Below are 16,392 nucleotides of genomic sequence, written 5' to 3'. Positions count from 1 at the left end.
AAGCATTTTTTCCATTCAATTTCCATTCTATTTTTCTAGTTTTTTGCATATCTATATTTTCAGTAACCAACCACAGTACCTTTGGTTTTGCGCAAAGGGACATTGTGGGCTAAATTTAAAATAAATCAACTATAATTTGAGTGTAAACTTTATCACAGCAGGAGTACATCCTGGGAATGAGTTTAAAAGTTTATGCTAAGACTGTCTAATGCATTAGTTAGATTACATGTGTAACACGGTGCATAATTCTCCTCACTATAGGGATGTTCAAACTCAGGGAAGAATGCACAGAGGAACAAAGAAAAGCTTTTGAGCACAAGGCATGTAACACATGAAGAAAGTTTCCAAAAAAAAAGATCCCTGGAGAGGAAGATTTAAGGACCTATCTCGTTTCAGTAACTAAAATATTTAATGGTTTAGATAAGGTAAATCACCCAGGCAGGAGAGTAGAAGGACAGTAATACATACAAACTAGTGAAAAGTAAATATAGCACACATACTCAAAGGACTGTGGGTGATAAGTTTCTGAAATAACTTCCATCAAGCAGGATATTAGAGTCATTCAGAATACAGTTGGATGTTGGGTTGAGCAATAGAATGCCATGGAGACAGGTTCCAGAGGGTAGATGAGAGCATTTTATTCTGTTCTTGACCTTTTTTTTATTTTTTTATTTTGCCTCCAGTAAGGTTTATCATTCATGACCCTCTACTGAGTCTAAGCTTTTTAACTCCCCTAGTCCACAAAACATACATTCATCTCACAGAGACAGCAATTTGAAGACAAATTACTGAGCCTCAGACTTAACACAATGAGAGAAATAGAAAAGAAACAACTTAAATGCACTGGGTTATATGAAGATTAAGAATGGTACTTTCATCTTTTTGTCTTTAAAAGAGCCTCAGAGAATTATTTTGCAAGAGTTTACCTCCTGCCTGATAGTTACATTATAGTAAAAAGAAATGACAACGGAGTGATCTTATTCTCTCACCATTTCTCTGCTAAGCTTGTCTGCTGTTTTCAAGCTTCACCCACTTAACGCTATTGCATTGACACCCATATGCACTGAATTACTTGTGTAGTGAATAACTAAAAAGTATGTGGGATGGAAGGCACATTGGTAAATGAAACTCCCTGATTTCCTTTCCAAATCATTTAAACAGAAGGTCCACTAATAGTTGATATGTTGAGATATGCTTGGTGTTGAGAATGCACCATTTCATCATCTGTAAATTTCTGTATCTTGATAATCCTTTGGGAAAATATCTTCAACAGGGTTTTGACAGAGAAAGTAATAAAAGCAATTTCTTGCAATGTCCTATGTTCCTGTTGCAGAATGATCTTGATTTCTTCAGAAGCTTGAAGGAGTTAATTTGACCTCTTTCAGAGGTGTTGCCACAGTGTAACCATGAACTCTGCCTTGCTGATAGTGCATTGGGTTAAAATGGTCCCATTTAAATCAATGGTCATTGTCTCCAAGCAGGCAGCAGGTCATCTGATGAGTTTTCATGAAAAACCATCGATCAGAAATGTTAATTCTACTTTGCACATTTCCCTCCATTTTAGCTGCTTCCACTGCTGAGTACTTCCACATTTTCTCTTTTAATTCAGGTATCCAGTATTTGTAGTATTTTGCTTTTCCAAGCAAGTTCCCACTTGTTTGGCATGTCATATTCTCACTAAAACTTTTGTCAAGTAATAATAAAAACTGGTGCAGAAACATCACGGCCTCTTAAGACAAAAATATTGCAGATAAAATTTCCTAGTTACACTATAATACAAGAATCATTTATGTGAAGGTTACAAATCCTTTTCAAGTCATTAAATTTATATGTGGTGCATTTACAACTGCAGAAACCTTACTCCATCTGGCTATCATTCAGAGAGGTCCATATCCTGTCGTCATTAGTGCTGACTCCTGTTTTAGAAGATGAGAAAGAAAATTACAACTTATTGAATACATCTGCGCTTCTGTGAACTTCATAAAATAGACATTCATCATATCAAAAAGAAGAATGAGTTGCATTTATAAAGGTTTTTACACCCAGTAAAGTAGCTTTGAAATGTAGTTATTGCTGTAATGTAGTAAATCAAGGGAGTGACACCTAAAAGCATTTGGGCAGGGGAATGCTAGCAATGCCCACAAGAAGCTCAAGTGGCTTGGAAAGTGAATTCCTAAGATCAACAAGTTATCTTGCACTGAACATCTTGAATCATAGAAAAGCTCCAACACAGGAGGCCCTTCAGCCCATCATGTACATGTTGGCTTTCTATCAAAACAATTTGCTGGTCCCACCCACTAGCCTATTCTCCATAGGCTTGAAAACTTTCTGTACCAGATATTTATACAATTCCCTCTTACAGAACTATAAAATCAACTAGATGGAGATATGATATGGATCAGCAGTGAATGGTAGAATAGATTCAAGAGTCTGAATGACCATTGAATATCTAAAGTTGATATGTTTTCAATAGGTGTACTAGTGGGGGGAGGGGTATAATCAAAGCCCAATGGGGGTCAACATTTTAAAAATTGAATACAACAAGCCATGTGGAACTTTGGCTGAGGCACAGATATCAGTACAGATGCTGATCTAAAGGAAGAGGAGTTTAGGATTAATGAATAATTGTGAGAATGATTTTGGGGGGAGCTTTTGATTGGGGTTAGTAATTAAGATTTTATGACATTTTCATTTTGTTGCTCAGTGAAACTGTACAAACTCTAATAAACATACATAATAGGGAGCAGCTCTCTAGCGGAGCAGTTATCACAACTCTATCAGTGCCAGCAAGCCAGGTTCAATTCCCGCTGCTGTCTGTAAGGAGTTTGTACGTCCTCCCCGTGACCATGTAGGCTTCCTCCTACATTCCAAAGACATGAGAATCAGGTTTAATATCACTGGGATATGTCATGAAATTGGTTGTTTTGCAGCAGCAGTACATTGCGATACATAATAATAAAAAATATAAGTTATAGTAAGTGTATATATAAAAGAAAGTTAAATTAAATAAGTAGTACAAATAGAAAGGAAAGAAATACTGAGGTAGTGTTCATGGGTTCATTGCCCATTCAGAAATCTGATGGCAGAGGGGAAGAAGCTGTTCCTGAAAATGTTGAGTGTGTGTATTCAGGCTCCTATACCTCCTTCTTGATGGTAGCAGTGTCAAGAGGGCATGGCCTGGGTGATGGGGGTCCTCAATGATAGATGCTGCCTTTTTGAGGGATCGCCTTTTGAAGATATACTTGATGCTGGAGAGGCTAGTGCCCACAATAGAGCTGGTTGAGTTTACAACTTCCTGCAGCTTTTTCTGATACTGTGTAGTGGCCCCTCCATACCAAATTGAGATGTAACCAGTTAGAATGCTCTCCATTGTATTCTGTAGAAATTTGCAAGTGTCTTTGATGACAAATCAATTCTCCTCAAATGAATGAAACATAGCTGATGTTGTTCCTTCTTTGTAATTGCATAAATATGTTGGGTCCAGTATAAATCTCAGAAAAGTTGACACCTAGGAACTTGCTCACTCTTTGGAAATTGCTCACCCACACATTGTTTTCCACTTCTGATCCCTTAATGAGGGCTGGTGCGTGTTTCTTCAATTTCCCCTTCCTGAAGTCTTTATTTAATTCCTTGGTCTTACTGACATTGAGTGCAAGGTTCTTGTTGTGACACCACTCGATCAGCTGACCTATCTCCTTGTCAGCTGAAATTCTGCCAACAATAGTTGCGTCATTGGCTACTTTATAGATGGTGTTTTAGTTGTGCCCAGCCATACAGTTGTGGGTGTAAAGAAGTGGGCTAAGCACACATCCTCGAGATGTGTCAGTGTTGATTGCCAGTGAGGAGGACATCAGCACAGACTGTGGCCTCTCAATGAGGAAGTTAAGGATCCAGTTACAGAGGAAAGTAAAGGGGTCCAGCTTTTGAAGGCCTTTGATTAGACATGCAGGTTATTAGGTTAATTGGTTACATTGGGCAGTGTAGGGTCGTTTGGCCAGAAGGGCGTGCTACTGTGCTGTATCTCTAAATAAAATAATAATGCACAATTTTGTTAGATGTGACTCACTGAAAAAGATTAGGTGTTGGACATAAACTTTTGATCCTTCAACCCAACAGATTGAGACAGGTAAAAAAATAAAAACACAAAATGCCGGCAGAACTCAGCAGGCCAGACAGCATCTATGGGAGGAGGTAGTGACGACGTTTTGGGCCGAAACCCTTCATCAGGAGTGAAGTAACAAGGGATGGTCAAGGGGGGATAAGAAGTGGGGGGAGGGATAAAGTAGAGAGCTAGGAAGTGATAGGTTGGAGGGAAATGGGCTAGAGGGAAGGTGAAGAATTATGGGAAATAAAAGAGAAAGAAAGGTAGGACTGGGGGTAGATTATAGTGAGGAGGGAAAATGAGAGAGAAAGAGATCCAGACTGAAATAATAGATAGGGATGGGGGTAAGGGGGGGGGAGCAGGGGTATCAACGGAGGTCTGTGAGTTGGATGTTCGTGCCGGCAGGTAGGAGGCTACCTAGGTGGGAGATAAGGTATTGCTCCATCGACCTGCACGTGGCCTCATCTTGACGATAGAGGAGACCATGGACAGACATGTCGGAGTGGGAGTGGTCTGTGGAATTGAAGTGTGTGGCCACAGGGAGATCCCGCCACTGCTGGAGGATCGAGCGCTGGTGTTCGGCAAAACGGTCTCCCAGTCTGCGGCAGGTCTCCCCAATGTATAAATGGCCACATCGGGAGCACCGGATACAGTATATCACCCCCTTGACCATCCCATGTTACTTCACTCCTGATGAAGGGTTTCGGCCCGAAACGTTGTCACTACCTCCTCCCATAGATGCTGTCTGGCCTGCTGAGTTCTGCCAGCATTTTGTGTTTTTATTTATTTCCAGCATCTGCAGATTCACTCGTGTTGAGATTGAGACAGGAATGGGTTAGGAGTAAAAAATTTGCACATTTCAACAGGATTTATTTCATTGGAAATTCATAAGGCTGTGATTTGGGAATGTGCAGAGGATAAAATGGAATGAATATTATAATTGAATGTAAATGGTATTTGATGCTTGGTGTGAATTCAGGGACTGAAGGATTTGTTTGTTGTATTTATCTAATTCTATTCTATGATTACTGGGATTGTTATAGTGGTCATTCTGTTTTACGGAAAATAACGGCAGCAAAATGGGAAATAATCCAAGTATCATCTACTATGTTATGGATTGAAGTAACATCTGAATAGTGATAATCTTTGTAAGCCATAGACTAGATAGTTACAGCAGATATGTTTGCAGTTTTATAGAAAGTCTGATCTTATAGATGTTGGATCAGTTACATCACCCCTGGAGACCCATAATAGATTACACATTGATTACAGGAACATAAATTATCCAACCGCATGTGGTTGGTGGAGTCGAATATCATAGAGTGCAGAGAATTAATATCTTTAAAAACAAAGAGTCATAGAGTACTACAGCACAGAAACAGCCTCTTTGGCCCATCTAGTTCTAAACTGATATTCTGCCTAGTCCCATCGAACTGCACCTGGAGCATAGCCAACATACACCATCCATGTATTTATCCAAACTTCTCTTAATCAATATTTACTTTGCAAATTCACTCTTCCAGGAGTCCAATGAACCCAACTATAATAAGTCATTTCCTCACAGTTTACCCAAACTTCAAGTTAAGAAGGGTTTTGGTGTGAGGCTGAAGTTGAAATATATATTAAAACATCTTCTTTAGCTGCTGGTTAAACAAACTCTGAAATATGAATAAGAGAGATAGGTTTATGCAAATCAGTTCTCCATTAACTTGTCCCTTTAAATCTTTCTGTATTTTTGATGCATAAATTAATTTGGAATTTGAACCATTACAGTAAAATATGTGGAATATTTTTATTCAATTTAAATGAGAGCTCATAAGACTTTTTATAATAGAAGACAGCTTTGAATGTTGTCTTGGCAGAGATTTTCTCAGTGTTGACAGATGCTGTACTGAAGTGGGGTGATTGGGAAAAAATGCATTTTAGTGTGCTGAAATGTCATGTCTGGATGCCCCAGCCCTGGAGAAAACAGAAATATTTTGGCGCCAACAGTTGACAAGAATTGACAGATTATGTTCTGAGAACTGCCATTCAGTGGGATGCTGGTCTGGAGTTGGAACACACTATGTTGTCATGTCATCTTCATCCAGAGGGAAAAAGAAGCAGGGCTGACACCTGGGGCTGCCACTGCACCTTCTCATAATCTTTGCAATGAGTTGACTGGCCCAGAAGCAGGTTTCCAGGTCATCTTCGCAACTGCAGACAAGATGGGGCAAGATTCATAGAACTTTGAACACAGAACATTACAACATTGTGCAGGCCCTTCAGCCCACAAAGTTGTGCTGACCTTCAGAGAGGGAAACTGGGATGCACATAGAATTTTAAAAAATAAATTGTTGTTAATCTTTAAATTATTAGAGCTAAAAAAAAATCACAGTCATAGAGAAGTAAAGCACAGACACAGGCCCTTTGGCCCATCTAGTCCATGGCAAAACTATTTAAATTGCCTACTCCCATCGACCTGCACCAACCACGTACCTATCCAAACCTTTCTTAAACATTGAAACCGAGCTCTTCCAATCACTTGTGCTGGTTAGTAGTTATAATATTTTGGTATTGTTATGGAAACAAGAGTAGGTTTATTGTACAGCTATAGTTCTTCAAGCTAAGCCCTTCAATATGGATTTAATTATAATTAAGAACTAATTGGTGCACGAGAAGCTATTCACAGTAAAGGAATTTTCCCATTAATCATGTCAACATAATATTGTAGTAAAGAGACAGTTCAGTAGCAGAGCTCATTACTGCAAAACCCACTGTTGTTACATATAGATTTCATGCACAGTATCTGGGTATACAGACCACGAGCCTGCAGAATGTCTCTGCCATAGCTTCTTCAAAGAACTGTTCCTCGAGTTTGTATTCCGGGTGATTTCTTCCAGCTTTCTGGATTCTCTGATCCAAGCACTGCAAGACAAGCTGGGTCATATCTCTTCCTTTCTTGTGAGATTGCACTTTTAGGAATTTATTAGTTTTATCCACTGTGAGAAGATCATTAATAACCTGATGCAGATGAAATAAAAAAGCAGAGGAATTAGACAGCAGGTACACAGCGACTTGACATTTTCAGTTGCAAACATTGACATTAGTCTATGATCATCAATGCAGTCACAATTTCTTAAAAACACCCTGCTACAAGGTTTGAATATTCATAAGATCCAACTCCTTCGATTTCCTGTAGCTCATATATTCCACTCTCCTACATATCTACTCTTCATAGATTTCCATTAACTCCTCCGTCCCTAACAAAATTACTTTAATGTCATTGACTCACACAACTCCCTTCAACCTTATAAAACACACCTTTCAACCATGAGTTTCGTCCTGATGAAGGATCTTGGCCTGAAATGCCAACTGTTTATTCTCCTCCATAGATGCTGCCCGACTTACTGAGTTCCTCCATCATTTTGTGTCTGTTGCCATGAATGAGATTTGCTTCTTCCACTCCATGTGCTATTTTTTTCACAACTAATTCCTATTTATTTAAAATATATTCCTCAGGATAAGAAGTTAGCAACTGAGAACAGGGTTGAAGATAAATTTCTTTATTCAGCCAGCAATAAATATTTGAAGTTCTATATATCAAGAAGGTTATGCTTAATCATTGAGTATGTTTAATATTCACTATATCCAAGGGTACCAAGGGAATCAGGGGATGAGGGTGGTCAGAAAGGAAAATAGGCATAATGCACAGAATCAGCCGCAATCTCAACAGGGTTAACAGAAAGATTGTGTAAAGATCTTGAGAGAAAATTTAATTTATGACTTAAGACAAAATAGGGATGTGAGCAAAAACTTCTCCCTCCCTCACCCACAGAGAGCTACCATTTGGAACTCACTGCCTGTAAGCTTAGTAAAAATAATGCATCATGCTTTCCAAAAGACCAGAGGCAAAGGGATAGGTCAACTGGACATAGGATAGTAGGTCAACTAGCAGTAGGCACAGACTTCACTATCCAGTCTTTGGAGATCTTGGGCCTGGAAGTTAATATGAACTATGAATTATGATATAGTGGTCATCACGGAGACTTGGCTGGCACCGGAGCAGGAATGGATTCTCAATATTCCTGGATTTCAGTGCTTTAAAAGGGATGGGGGGGGGGAAGGGGAGGAGGTGTGGCATTACTGGTCAGGGATACTATTACAGCTGCAGAAAGAGTGGGCAATGTAGCAGGATCCTCTTTTGAGTCAGTCAGTATGGTTGGAAGTCAGGAACAGGAAGGGAGCAGTTACTGTACTGGGGGTATTCTATAGGCCCCCTGGTAGCAGCACAGATACCGAGGAGCAGATTGGGAGGCAGATTTTGGAAAGGTGCAAAAATAACCGGGTTGTTATCATGGGTGACTTTAACTTCCCTAATATTGATTGGCACCTGATTAGTTCCAAGGGTTTAGATGGGGCAGAATTTGTTAAATGTGTCCAGGATGGATTCCTGTCACAGCATGTTGATATGTTGACAGGCCGACTAGGGGGAATGCCATACTAGATCTAGTATTAGGTAATGAACCGGGTCAGGTCACAGATCTGTTAGTGGGTGAGCATCTGGGGGACAATGATCACCGCTCCCTGACCTTTAGCATTATCATGGAAAAGGATAGAATCAGAGAGGACAGGAAAATTTTTAATTGGGAAAGGGCAAATTATGAGGCTATAAGGCTAGAACTTCCTGGTGTGAAATGGGATGATGATTCAGTATTCACCAATGAGAGGGAACTTGATGATGGTGAGAACCATATGAATGAGGTTGATGTTCTGGAGCATGTTGATATTAAGGGAGAGGAGGTGTTGGAGTTGCTAAAATACATTAGGATGGATAAGTCCCCGAGGCCTGACGGAATATTCCCCAGGCTGCTCCACGAGGCAAGGGAAGAGATTGCTGAGCCTCTAGCTAGGATCTTTATGTCCTCATTGTCCACAGGAATGGTACTGGAGGATTGGAGGGAGGCGAATGTTGTCCCCTTGTTCAAAAAAGGTAGTAGGGATAGTCCGGGTAATTATAGACCAGTGTGCCTTATGTCTGTGGTGGGAAAGCTGTTGGAAAAGATTCTTAGAGAGAGGATCTATGGGCATTTAGAGAATCATGTTCTGATCAGGGACAGTCAGCATGGCTTTGTGAAGGGCAGATCGTGCCTAACAAGCCTGACAGAGTTCTTTGAGGAGGTGACCAGGCATATAGATGAGGGTAGTGCAGTGGATGTGATCTACATGGATTTTAGTAAGGCATTTGACAAGGTTCCACATGGTAGGCTTATTCAGAAGGCATGGGATCCGGGGAAGTTTGGCCAGGTGGATTCAGAATTGGCTTGCCTGCAGAAAGCAGAGGGTCGTGGTGCAGGGAGTACATTCGGATTGGAGGGTTTTGACTAGTGGTGTCCCACAAGGATCTGTTCTGGGACCTCTACTTTTTGTGATTTTTATTAACGACCTGGATGTGGGAGTAGAAGGGTGGGTTGGCAAGTTTGCAGACGACACAAAGATTGGTGGTGTTGTAGATAGTGTAGAGGATTGTCAAAGATTGCAGAGAGACATTGATTGGATGCAGAAGTGGGCTGAGTAGTGGCAGATGGAGTTCAACCCAGAGAAGTGTGAGGTGGTACACTTTGGAAGGACAAACTCCAAAGCAGAGTACAAAGTAAATGGCAGGATACTTGGTAGTGTGGAGGAGCAGAGGGATCTGGGGTACATGTCCACAGATCCCTGTAAGTTGCCTCACAGGTAGATAGGGTAGTTAAGAAAGATATGGGGTGTTAGCTTTCATAAGTCGAGGGATAGAGTTTAAGAGCCGCGGGGTAATGATGCAGCTCTATAAAACTCTAGTTAGGCCACACTTGAAGTACTGTGTCCAGTTCTGGTCGCCTCACTACAGGAAGGATGCGGAAGCATTGGAAAGGGTACAGAGGAGATTTACCAGGATGCTGCCTGGCTTAGAGTATGGATTATGATAAGAGATTAAGGGAGCTAGGGCTTTACTCTTTGGAGAGGAGGAGGATGAGAGGAGACATGATAGAGGTGTACAAGATATTAAGAGGAATAGACAGAGTGGTCAGCCAGCGCCTCTTCCCCGGGGCACCACTGCTCAGTACAAGAGGAGATGGCTTTAAGTTAAGGGGCGGGAAGTTCAAGGGGGATATTAGAGGAAGGTTTTTCACTCAGAGAGTGGTTGGTGTGTGGAAAGCACTGCCTGAGTCAGTGGTGGAGGCAGACACACTAGTGAAGTTTAAGAGACTACTAAACAAGTATATGGAGGAATTTAAGGTGGGGAGGTTATATGGGAGGCAGGGTTTGAGGGTTAGCACAACATTGTGGGCTGAAGGGCCTGTACTGTGCTGTACTATTCTATGTTCTATGAACTAGTCAAACCTTCAAAGAAAAAGAGCAAAGAGGAAAAGAATTGAAACATTACAAACCTACTCCCCAAAATGTCTAAACAATGCTTAAGAACTTGGCCTAAAAACAAAACCTGCTCCCCGAATGGTCAAAACTAAGCCTGATTACTAGACCTGTAAAATAAACCTAAAATGGTCTAAGCCTAATAACTGGCCTAAAATTGCTGATTGACACATTCCCTGTTAATTTAACCCAGTCTGGGGTCTCACATGCACACAGATACAAAAGAGATCACTGAAAACTACACAAAGCAGGGAGGGTATGTCTTCTTTGAATTCACATACAGCCCCGTACATCCCACATTACAGATTCTCCCCCAAGGCATACCAACTCAAAGGACACCCCACCCCATCCTGCAGGTAGATGTAATCTACTTGTCTTGAACAATGCCAATAAAGTTCTATTCTATTTTAACAATGCAATAACTCTATGATCTTCTTGAGAGCTCATGAGATCAACTACTGCTTCTAGTGCTTCCATAACTATGCCTTCAATTCCCTTATATTTTATTGACAGAGCAATGAAAGTGTAAATGATGTGTAGATGGAAGGAAATTTTGGAATTAAAGAAGATAAATTTTCCTTGTGCTTATTACTTAAGAAATCACAGAGCATATGGTGGTATTTTAAAATTAAAAATCAGAAGCCTTAATCATACTTAAAATTAATCTATTAAATGAATCAGTAAGAATTAGGTAGAACAAAATGAGCCATTCTTGTGAAAGATTTTGACAATGCAGTGTACGCATTTTAGTAAATATATTTGTTATAACAATAGTGATTCCAAAAATCACATTTGCTGTTGTTTTTTGAAATAAAGTAATTGTCTCAACATACCAAACTTATGCTGTAACATCACATTAATTAACAGTTGGATTTCTACTACTTACATAGATATATTTCTTTTAGGAATCTGTAGACAGTTTGAAACTGATTTAAATTCATGTCTTAAAGATGAAAGGAGAATATTTATATCAATGTAACTTTCCAGTCCTTTGCTGTTATTACAGGTGTTTGCTTTTTTTACAAAATTAAAAATTATTTAACTGAGTAACAAATTATGTATTTAAATGAAATACAGACTCAATGGACCAAATGGGCTAATTCTGATCCTCCAAATCTTCATTTTCATGGGAACATTCCAGATGATTGTTGATACCTTCAAGTTCTTTACAGTTCCTAACTTATTGATGTAGTGAAATCATTTCATTTTCACTCACGGCTGTTTTTGGCATCTCCAAGCCTAAATGCTTGAAACCACAGTGAGCAAAACGGTTCTGAAATGTCTTATTGCTTGTTTCTCACCAGCTACCAGAGACAAAAATCACTACTTTTAAAACACAACACACACAACTGATGCTAGCTCTAAGCATGGTGTAGTGTTTAATGGCCACATAAGTGTGCATGACTGATGTTCGTTAGAATCTGTTCAGAAAGTCTCCTGCCCCAATTAAGTGGCATAAAGTACCAAATAAACAAAGGGAATCCTGGCAACACAAATGAATCTGCAGATGCTGGAAATAAATAAAAACACAAAATGCTGGCAGAACTCAGCAGGCCAGACAGCATCTATGGGGGGAGGTAGTGACGACATTTCGGGCCGAAACCCTTCATCAGGAGTGTAGTTACGACCTTTCGGGCCGAAACCCTTCATCAGGAGAGGTAGTGACGACGTTTCAGGTCGAAACCCTTCATCGGGAGCTTCATCAATCCTGGCAATTTGCTTTTTTTCTTTAAGAGTTGTCCAAAATAAGCAGCTGTCCTGATTAACAGATAGTCCAATTGCGCAGAATCTACAGTATATGTACATAAGCTGTTTTACAAAAATCAGACAAGAATCTTATTAGTATTCCAAAGGATTATGGACAGTGGTTTTATATGGTAACATCTTTCCATGGTTCCTTTGTGCAGGAGTCATCTTGCTTAAGAGGGTATATTCTCGCATCTTAGATTGAGCTAGTTGGTAATATTTGATCATGGACAGTCCCATTTTCTGGAAAATCAGCAGTTTACAGATGGATCACAAGGCTGCAAATGTTACCTGTCTCAGTGTAGGACAGAGAGACAGCCAATAAAGCACAGAATTTATTTGTGTAGTTTTTCGTTGATTCCCTGTATTCCTTTGTATCTACTGTGAATGTCTGCTAGAAAATGAGTCTCAGGGTGACATAGACATACTTCGATAATAAATTTATTTTGAACTTTGAATCCTATGTTATTGAGCCACTAGAGATGAACCAAGTCAGAAACTAATACGTTTCTCTCCACATCCTGTGCAAAGGTGTATTCCATCAAAAGGTGGATGATATCCTTAATCATGTCATTTGAGATTAACTTGCAGTTACTCTCAAATGGCATGATTAAGAATGTCATCAATGTAAGTGTGCTGTTCAATGTAAACGCGCTGTTCTGTTGCCAAAGTAGATGAACTGGGTTGTTCACCTCGATTCTTGTCAACAGGATTTTTCTTTTATGCAAAGTAACTATTGCATTTACCAACATAATAAAAATGATTGCACTATAAAAAAGTAATTCATTACCTTTGGGGCATCATGAGAATGTTAATAATGTTAAATTAATGCAAATTATTTTTCATTTTCAAACATTACTTAGAGTCTGCAGTGCAAAAGCACAGGCTCGTCATCTTTTCCCTACAGCACTTGCCTTAATTCATTTGTCCCTCATGTATATCTACCTTCCCATTAAAATCCTCTATGTCCGCTAATAAACACAATGATGTGGAAATAAAGGGGAATTTTCTCCTAAGAAGCCCCAATGAGGGGCATTTTGCCAGAATCAGTTTCACGACTTACACTGTTTCCAAAAGGTACCTACTGGATATCATAAGCATCTGCTTGGAAGAGATCCAGCCCTTGCCCAAGAGTTGTCAGAGTCAATTTCTCGGCCTTAGAGTGGAATAGGACTTGGGAGAAGTAATTTATTTAGCCTTTTGACTCCTAGGTTGTTCCCAGGGTCCCTGCAGAAGTAGGGACCATTTTCTCTGTTCACTGGTGCCTCTCTGTCTGGCATCCGATGAGTGTACAGAGTGATTGAGGTGGGATTGTGGGGATGTCCACACCTGACTCTTCTAGATCTACTTCAGATTAATTTACTTATCGTATGTACATCAAATTATAGAGTGAAATGCATCATTTGCATTAACAACCAACACAACCTAAGAATGTGCTGGGGGCAGCCCACAAGTCTCTTAATCTTTTTCTCCTGTTCTCAGTTTTAGTTGCTTTTAGGAAAGTTCAGAAACATCAGGGCAGATAAGTGATCCAGTGGGACTTTGTTTCTAATTCCTCCTTGCTGTACCTGGAACTGACAATTCCTGTATTCAAACAACCCATCATGGTAGCATCTTTGTTAACTCCACGGTGAAAAAATAATTGTAAATTACAGCTTACAATTATTGTAACACAAACAGCAATTGTAAACTGTTGAGTTAAAATACAAACAGCAGCCATGCATTGTAGCCAAAATGTCAGGACTATCCTAAGCGTTGGTGAAATATCAGGCTCTTTTACCGCTGCCAGCTTGCACAATGAAGAGCAAAACAGTTGCAGGACAGTAGCTCAGAAAGTGCACTCTCTTAAGATAATGAACTCACTTTAAACTCACCGGTAAATCAATGCGTTCATCGTCAAAGTAATGTCCATCCCACACTTCTATTGTAATACTGCTGTATTCTTTTGTGAGTTTTAACCATTTTTTGTACAGAAACTCATCCATAACTGATTTCACAGAACGTGAAATCACATAATCCAGAAAATTCTAAAGAGGCAAAAAAAAAACAAACAGATGTTCTTGGCATTAGTCTTGCTGTTGTAATTAAAATAATTATTTTGCCCAAGTTATGTACATTTAGTTAGGTACTTTTTTTTGCACACAGAGTGGTGGGTCTTTTAAGAGACTTTTAGATAGGTACATGGAAAAAAAAAGAAAAATAAAAGGCTATGCGGTAGGATAATTCTAGGCAGTTTCTAGAGTGGGTTACATGGTCAGCATAACATTGTGGGCCGAAGGGCCTGTAATGTGCTGTAAACTTCTATGTTCTATGGTGGATCAATAAAACTGTCTTCTTTTTGTGATTGTATTTCATTATTTTTGTATTTGTATTTGTACAATCTTTTACACACTGGTTGAATACCCAAGTTGGTGTGGTCTGTCATTGATTCTTTTATGGTTATTATTCTATTATGGATCTATTGAGTATGCCTGCAAGAAAATGAATCTCAGGGTTGTATATGGTGACATATATGTACTTTGATAATAAATTTACTTCAAACCTTGAACAAGTATTTAAGGAAGAGGCCTAGAAATGAAAGTGCACTCAAATAGGGCACTCAGTAAATGGTAGATGAGTGCATCAGTAGTTAGGTTCCTCTGCAAACCAACACACCTCACTCCACACCCTGTGGATAGGTGTGTTCCATTAGAGAATGACTGACATTCTACTTTGTGCTGTAGACCTGAGGGTAACTTGGAGTGGTGCCTAGATTTCAGTCCTGCTGTTCCATCCTCAGGTAATAAAACCAATGCAGATGAGCTGGTAGTTCACCTTAATTCCTCTTGGCAGGATTTTGGCTCATGCAAACAACAAATTATTTATTACCCATTTTTAATATTGAAAATATTCCATCCAGTTCTCCATTTTGATTGGGATTCTGCTGTGGACTGGGTGGACCTTTGGCACGGTGGTGTGGCTCATGAAGGGGAGACTGATACTGACTGGTGATTAATAGGGTGGGGGTGGGGGAATGGGAGCTGCATAGGAGAAAGAGATTAGAAATTAGATGATGGGAAGTTGCTATGGAGGGGTCGGGGCCGAGGAGATAGAATGGACTAGGTATAGTGGAGAAGAGATCAAGTTCATTAGCTTAACATGACAAGCAATCCAGTGATGTACTGGGCAAAGCATGTTCAAAGTTCAAAGTAAATTTATTAACTAAGTATATATACGTCATCATATACCACCTTAAGATTAATTTTCTTGCAAGCATTTGCAGTGAAACAAAGAAATACAATAGGGGTGGTACAGCAGCATAGTGGTTAGCACAACGCTTGACCCAGATTCAGTTCTTGCCGCTGCCTGTAAGGAGTTTGTATGTTCTCCCCGTGACCAAGTTGGTTTCCTCTGGGTGCTCCGGTTTCCTCCCACAGTCCAAAGATGTACCGGTTGATAGGCTAGTTGGTTGTTCTTAATTGTCTCGTGATTTGGTTAGGATTAAATTGGGGGATCGCTGGGCAGCATGGTTTTAAGGCCCATTGTACCTCAATAATTATTTTTAAAAATTAAAATCAGTGAAAAACTACACACACAGACAAAGACTGATAAGCTTTATCACTGTAATACCCATTGATAGCCACTCTCGGTTCAACGTTTCTGAAACAGTGTAGCCTTTCAAATCGTATCATCCTGTGGATGCTGGAGCAGATAGTAAGGACACTAGCATGACTCATGCCTAGAAGAAGCCACCAAAGTTTCCAGAGCGATTTAGAAGTAGTCTGGAGATTACTCAAGAAAGAAAAACAACATTAAGTAATTGAATTCATTGCAAATAATCTAGTAAAGGTGGCAGGGCAGACCTGGTAAGGGGTTTAGTCCAGTTATGTTCCTATTAAATATTCTGAAATGCTGAGCAAGGTCACTTTATGAATATGAGTATTTAAGACAAGTGCTGATATCACTCTTTGAGCTTATATGTAGGAGGTGGGACAAGATGTACCGCAGTGTATTTATTCAGCAGTCTATTTAAATCATGTGTTACAATAACTGAGCACTGAATAGAATCTATTTTAAGAAGAATCTCTAAGAACTTAAAGAAAAGAATGTCTTTCGGTTTTGGTTCTAGGAGACTCTCCTTAAGGCGAGGGCAGTGCCTCTGTCTCTCCACTTGC

At 39.8% G+C, this 16,392-nt stretch overlaps 1 protein-coding gene across 9 annotated transcripts in view; it reads right to left on the bottom strand.

The window, feature by feature from the left end:
• Nucleotides 1-623: 623 nt before the first annotated feature.
• The window catches only part of LOC132396137 (uncharacterized), a 174,093-nt gene continuing 158,324 nt past the window's right edge, over nt 624-16,392 (bottom strand). For 5 of the 9 annotated variants that reach the window (XM_059973643.1, XM_059973640.1, XM_059973637.1 and 2 more), the window contains 4 exons: nt 14,113-14,265; nt 6,905-7,105; nt 2,734-2,860; nt 624-1,916 (listed from right to left, as the gene is read on the bottom strand). In XM_059973643.1, coding sequence (XP_059829626.1) covers nt 2,798-2,860; nt 6,905-7,105; nt 14,113-14,265 — 417 coding nt within the window. In that variant the 3' untranslated portion in view covers nt 624-1,916; nt 2,734-2,797. Of the gene's footprint in view, nt 1,917-2,733; nt 2,861-6,904; nt 7,106-14,112; nt 14,266-16,392 lie in introns of those variants that run through there. The other 4 variants (XM_059973642.1, XM_059973641.1, XM_059973649.1 and 1 more) reach the window with 4 other exon arrangements.

The sequence above is a fragment of the Hypanus sabinus genome, chromosome 6 (assembly GCF_030144855.1).
Source record: "Hypanus sabinus isolate sHypSab1 chromosome 6, sHypSab1.hap1, whole genome shotgun sequence".
Classification (NCBI taxonomy): Eukaryota; Metazoa; Chordata; class Chondrichthyes; order Myliobatiformes; family Dasyatidae; genus Hypanus; species Hypanus sabinus.
The sequence above is the reverse complement of the archived record's forward strand: the minus strand, read 5'-3'. Positions and strand labels throughout refer to the sequence as shown.